At 48.0% G+C, this 5,658-nt stretch overlaps 1 protein-coding gene across 1 annotated transcript; it reads right to left on the bottom strand.

The window, feature by feature from the left end:
* Nucleotides 1-4,174: 4,174 nt before the first annotated feature.
* Nucleotides 4,175-5,119, bottom strand: LOC110145148 (putative olfactory receptor 1F12P). Its single transcript, XM_020905337.2, has one exon. The coding sequence runs from the start codon at nt 5,117-5,119 to the stop codon at nt 4,175-4,177; it is 945 nt and encodes a 314-aa protein (XP_020760996.2).
* Nucleotides 5,120-5,658: the final 539 nt, after the last annotated feature.

The following is a 5,658-nucleotide window of genomic DNA, read 5'->3' as shown; positions in this document are numbered from 1 at the left end:
CTATGCCTCCTTTTTTTATCGTTTAACAATGCTTTTCAGCAGAGACTCTCTAAGTGTCCTCTGAAAACCCCTGACATCAAAGACGCCTGGGGAACTTGTTTGAAATGTACTTGGGGATGGAACAATTTTCCACTGGTACCTTCCTTTTACCCAACCCCTCAGGTGGTAATATGCATGTCTATTTTGAGAGATCTTGCTCCATCATCATGTGGGACGCTGGCTGCACCAGAGCACTTGTTGAAACATTTGAATAAATCCCGAAGTTTCCCCCCACCAGCCCAAAGCAGATGTAAGATGGTTCTACAAATGAATAGTAAGTCATGATCTTCTTGGTGAAGTGCTGTTATGACTCTCAGCTGGTAGCCATAACACAGGAACCTCTTAAACATCAAGGATAGTTACCCACTGTGAGCAGAGGGAGTGTTGTATGACTTGGAAAATGTGACATAGGAGATATTTTTTATTCTCATTCTCAGAGATGCTTCCACTTTCCCTCATAACACTATTTTAAAATTGTAGATAATAGAAGATTTTTTCGGGGAGGAGGGAATCAGAAATTCATTTATTGCTATGTCTCAGTACAATGCCCAGCTTAATAAAAGTGCTTCACAAAGATTTGTTCAATGCATCCATTTCTCTTGGGTGCAGTCACCTAGTATCTGCTTCTCTGCCTGCTGCTGCTTCCCTCATTTTCTCAGTTGCTGTCACTCTCCTTCACTTTCACGTCCCAGGATGGGGGAGACAGGTGAAGCACTTTGCTTAGGGCATCTTGGGAGTGCAGCTCTACAAAAAATGCTTGAGTTCTGTTATAACAGGAGGAGGTTGTACTTATCTGTAACCACGTGCCAGGTTGGATGTGGAGAGTCCAGCAAAGCCAATGTGATAGTTCTAGGAGAGTTGAGTGTTGCAGATGATTCCAGAGCTCTGACAAAACCCCATCTATACATTATTCTGAGGGCCCAGTCACCACCAGAAATATGAGAGAACAAATGATTATTATTATTATTTTTTCCATTTATTTTTATTAGTTGGAGGCCAATTACTTTACAACATTGCAGTGGTTTTTGTCATACATTGAAATGAATTAGCCATGGATTTACATGTATTCCCCATCCCGGTCCCCCCTCCCACCTCCCTCTCCACCCCATCCCTCTGGATAAATGATTATTTTAAGCCACTGAGTTGACATTGTTGGTTATGAACAATAGTAACTGAAGCACAGCCTGCCCACAGGAGCACTCCTGGTCTATGTCTGGTGCCTGATCTGGGTTTATTTTTCTTTATAACACAACTCTGACATGTTGAATGTTTCTTTTTTTTTTTTGCTTTTTTTTTTTGCTTCCTTAATCCCTGGAGCTGCTGCAAGACAGAGGAAACTTTGCTTTGTTTGCTAATATCTCTCTGGGATAAGGTATCTGGGACATGATTTCCCTTGAGCTCAAATTACCTTTGTTGAACAGATGCAGTACCTGTCGCCCCTGGTGTGGGGAAGGCACCCACTGTGAGCAGAGGGAGTGTTTTATGACTTGTAAAATGTGACATAGGGGATATTTTTTATTCTAATTCTTGGAGATGCTTCTACTTCCCCTCATAACACTATTTTAAAAATGTAGATAACAGAACTAATTTTTTTCCCCTTAAACATTTTGTTTTAAAAATATAAATGAACCTTCTGGTATCGTCACAGGATTGGGTTTACGCTACCAAATCTGTAAGGGTGGCTGAGTTGCTGAACATCTTGTAGTTGACCTGTGTGCAGGTTGTTCCTTCCCATTTACCCCTCAGCAAGCAGCCTCCTGGCCAGGACATGAGCCAGGCTGACAAGGTGTTTGTTGGAAGAGAGGCCTCAGAGCAGGAAGCATCCTCACAGCCCACTGATGAGCAAGGTCAGTTTAAGGTCTTTCAAATGTATTCACTGCCTGCCCCCTTTTAAAATCTTTTTCTTGTTCCTTTTCTTTTTAACCTTGAGACCAAACTGCTGTATTATTCACCATTATAGCAAATGCATATGAAGACCTCTTCATGCTGACATCAGCTTTTCATGACATCACGAGGTGATAGTGAGATTTTGCTACTGTTATTGTGGTTCTATGATCAGAGACCCAGGAAAGCTGAAATCCAATCATCCCAACTCCTGACACTCAGGATCCCACGGAAACAATATGTTCAAGGAACAATAGCAAACTGAGCCAAAGTTCAACTGTTGGTATGTGAGTTATACCCAGTAACCTCTGTCATGGGCTCACTGGTTAAAGGTGAGCTGGGAAGTAGCCCAGGCGTACGTTGCTTTCCCACTCAGCTCCAGATGAATTAAGGACCTGTGTACTCAGTCATGGTGTTGGGGGCAGGGGAAGGGAGGGAGGAAGAGGTGACTGGACCCCAGTGAGAACTCGGGCCAGACACACGGATAGAAGAGGACTAATCAAGGGGCCAGGCTGGGAGGAAGGGAGCTTCATCCCTGAATGATGACCCTTAAGGGCACACTGCCCCTCATAAAATATGGGCCAGTGAACTCCTTGGGCTCTGGCCAACCAGGTTGCTAACTCTTTTTCCTTGTCTGGGGTTGGGGAAATTTAAAAGTATTGGTTAAGGCAAAATCATGGGGAGAAAGACCATAAGTGTTTTTTCTGCATGTCTGCTGTTAATTTAAAACATTGAGATTTAAGAAAGGAAAAACTTGACTCCAACAATTCTGTTTGTAGTAGAGTTGAGGGGAGCCCGGCAAAGTTGAAGTATGCAAAACAGCATGACAGAGGCTGTAGTAGAATTCAATTTCTATGGAGTTTCAGAGGAGAAAAAAATTTCCTTTTGACTGAGGAGACTTGAGGTAGCTTCATGAAAGGCATGGTATTTTATCTGAGCCTTGAGGGACAACTGGAATTTTGATGGATAGAAATGGGCAAATGGGGCAGCTGGAGAAGAATGAGGAGGGACAAAAAGAGCCTGGTGTGTTGGCAGGAATGATGAGTGTCAGATGAGCTGGAGTCAAATAGCTGGTAATTGGAGGGGCCAGAACCGGATGCCAGTTGTGATGACTTTCTGTGTAATGCTCTCCCCAGCTCTGCCACACCCATCACAGCCTAGGATATTATCCTACTGGACAGAAAGCCACATACAGCTTCTTCAGCCATGAACCCATTATATGAGGCCTTTTCCCTTTGTCTCTTTCTCCAACTCAGCTTGTAGAGAAGCATCTTCAGAAGGATTATTTTGGCCCCTCCCTTCTACATGCTTCACACCCAGAGAACCAACTCTTAAGTCCAGCCTCCTCTCTTTCCTAAGAGACGAGGAAGCACATAAGTGGGGCAGTATAGGGCCTTCATAGGTGTTCAGCTGAGACAGTCACTCTAGGCATTCCTGATACAAGTAGGTAGAGCTGTGGAACTCCAGCCAGCAGGACCCGGGCCGAGGTGTGGACAGCTTCAAGAGGACTCTGAAGCCTGTCTCCAAAGCCAGATTCAGCCCAGAGTGTGGTGGTGGTGGTTGGGAAGTGGGGGTACAGCAGAGGAGTTCGGAAGTTGGGTTGCTTGAGGGTTAAAGATCTGAGCCTCTGTAGGGGTGCTTGGGGGTTCTCAAAGGGCATCTCCTTGGCACAGGCTGTCAGCACAGGTCGTGTGTGTGTGTGTGTGTGTGTGTGTGTGTGTGTGTGAGTCGCTCAGTCGTATCTGACTCTTTGTGACCCCATGGACTATAGCCCTCCAGGCTCTTCTGTCCATGAGATTCTCCAGGCAAGAAAACTGGAGTGGGTTGCCATTCCCTTCACCAGGGGATCTTCCCAGCCCAGGGATTGAACCTGGGTCTTCCACATCACTGGCAGGTTCCTTACCGCCTGAGCCACCAGGGAAGCCCACCAGCACGGGTCACAGACGGCTATGAACTCACTGTTCTCATGTGAACTCTCTCCGGAGGGTCTGCAGATAGAGCTCCTTTATACCTGTTTATGTGGTTTTGTCTTTGTGGGAGAGTTTATTCCCCTCTTGGTAGTCTAGGCAGTCAGCACAGGGGTTGAGATATTTTGGACCTGCAGATTACTTATGGAGCAGTGAAAGGCTTTGCTGGCCACAGTGACAACACAGGACAGTGAGGTCTGCTCCTCCCACCCTCTGTGTGTTGAGCCTGTCCCTGGGGTTCATCTCCCTTCCCAGCACAGAGGCCCCGAAGGGGAGCTCTGCTATCATAGCCCATGGAATGCAGCCTTTACACTGACCAGTTTCCACAGAGCTCCCTTCATGTCCTCGTTCCTCAGGCAGTAGATAAAGGGATTCAGCGTGGGGGTGACCACCATGTACATGACTGAAGCCAGTGAATCCTTGTCAGCTGAGTGGGAGGGTGAGGGACTCAGGTAGACCCCTGTGATGGTCCCATAGAAGAGCATGACCACAGCAAGCTGGGAGCCACAGGTAGAGAAGGCCTTCTGTTTTCCCCGGGCAGATGGGGCCCTGAGCACAGCAGACACAATGTGCGCGTAGGAGACGAGGATGCTGAGGAAGGGGATGAGGACGGTCAGGCCCCCCACTAGCAGAATCATGAGTTGATCGGGCAGGGTGTTGGAGCAGGAGAGCTGGAGCAGGGGAACAAGGTCACAGAAGAAGTAAGGGATGACGTTGCTGGCACAGAAGTCCAGCCGGGCCATGAGGAGGGTGTGCAGCAGGGAGTGGAGGTTGACAACGAGCCAGGCGCTCACGAGCATCAGGGCACAGGCTGGCAGACTCATCATTGTGGAGTAGTGCAGGGGCTGGCGTATCGCCACGCAGCGGTCATAAGCCGTGGCCGTCAGGAGGAAGTTGTCCATGTTTGCAAGCAAGATGCAGAAGTAGATCTGGGTTAGGCAGTCGCCATAGGAAATGGGCCGGTTCTGTGTCTGGATGTTCGCAAGCATCTTGGGGACTGTGGCGGAGATGAAGCAGACATCCACCAGGGAGAGGCTGCTGAGAAAGAAGTACATGGGCGTGTGGAGGCGGGAGTTCGAGCCAATAGCCAGGATGATGAGCAGGTTCCCGGCCACCCCAACCAGGTACATGAGAAGGAAGAGCCCGAAGATCAGCTCCTGCCTCTCAGGCTGGCTGGAGAGACCAAGGAGGATGAACTGGGAGGCGCTTGTGTGGTTTCCCGTCTCCATGGTCAGCTGGTCCTGCTGGGAGATCCAGACCAGGCACGGGCTTTAGAGGATGGTGGTGTCTCCCTCCTTCCCCCGTACACCCCCTCAGCTCACATCTCTGTGTTCATCTGGTAGAAATCCGAAAGAAGGCTCTCTGCCTATCAAAGGAGAAGCTTCAACCAGGAAACTTCTCCCGTGGCCCCGGCAGACCGCAAAGTCAGGGTTTTAACTATTTTGCCACCCAAATGTTACTGACCCTGAGCCCCACAAAGCCACATGTGCCATATCTCCAAGGAGAAGCCTTGTGTGGTGGCAACAACAACAGGGATACTTTAGGTGTTTTAGCCCCCAGATTTCCATCATACTCTCATTCTTTGTTGTGATGATGTCTCCGTATTAAGGAAAGAGCTATAGGAATGTAATTTCCTCTTAATCCCAATAGGATTGCCACCTGAAGGCCCTTTCTGTACAGAATTCTAGGACCACAATGGCACATACATGGAACTGCAGGATAATATTTGTAAACATCCTCCTTCTCCACAAACCTTCTTCCCCGCCAG

The sequence above is a fragment of the Odocoileus virginianus genome, chromosome 33, assembly GCF_023699985.2.
Source record: "Odocoileus virginianus isolate 20LAN1187 ecotype Illinois chromosome 33, Ovbor_1.2, whole genome shotgun sequence".
Classification (NCBI taxonomy): domain Eukaryota; kingdom Metazoa; phylum Chordata; class Mammalia; order Artiodactyla; family Cervidae; genus Odocoileus; species Odocoileus virginianus.
Note: the sequence above shows the minus strand (reverse complement) of the source record. Positions and strands in the feature narration are given on the sequence as shown.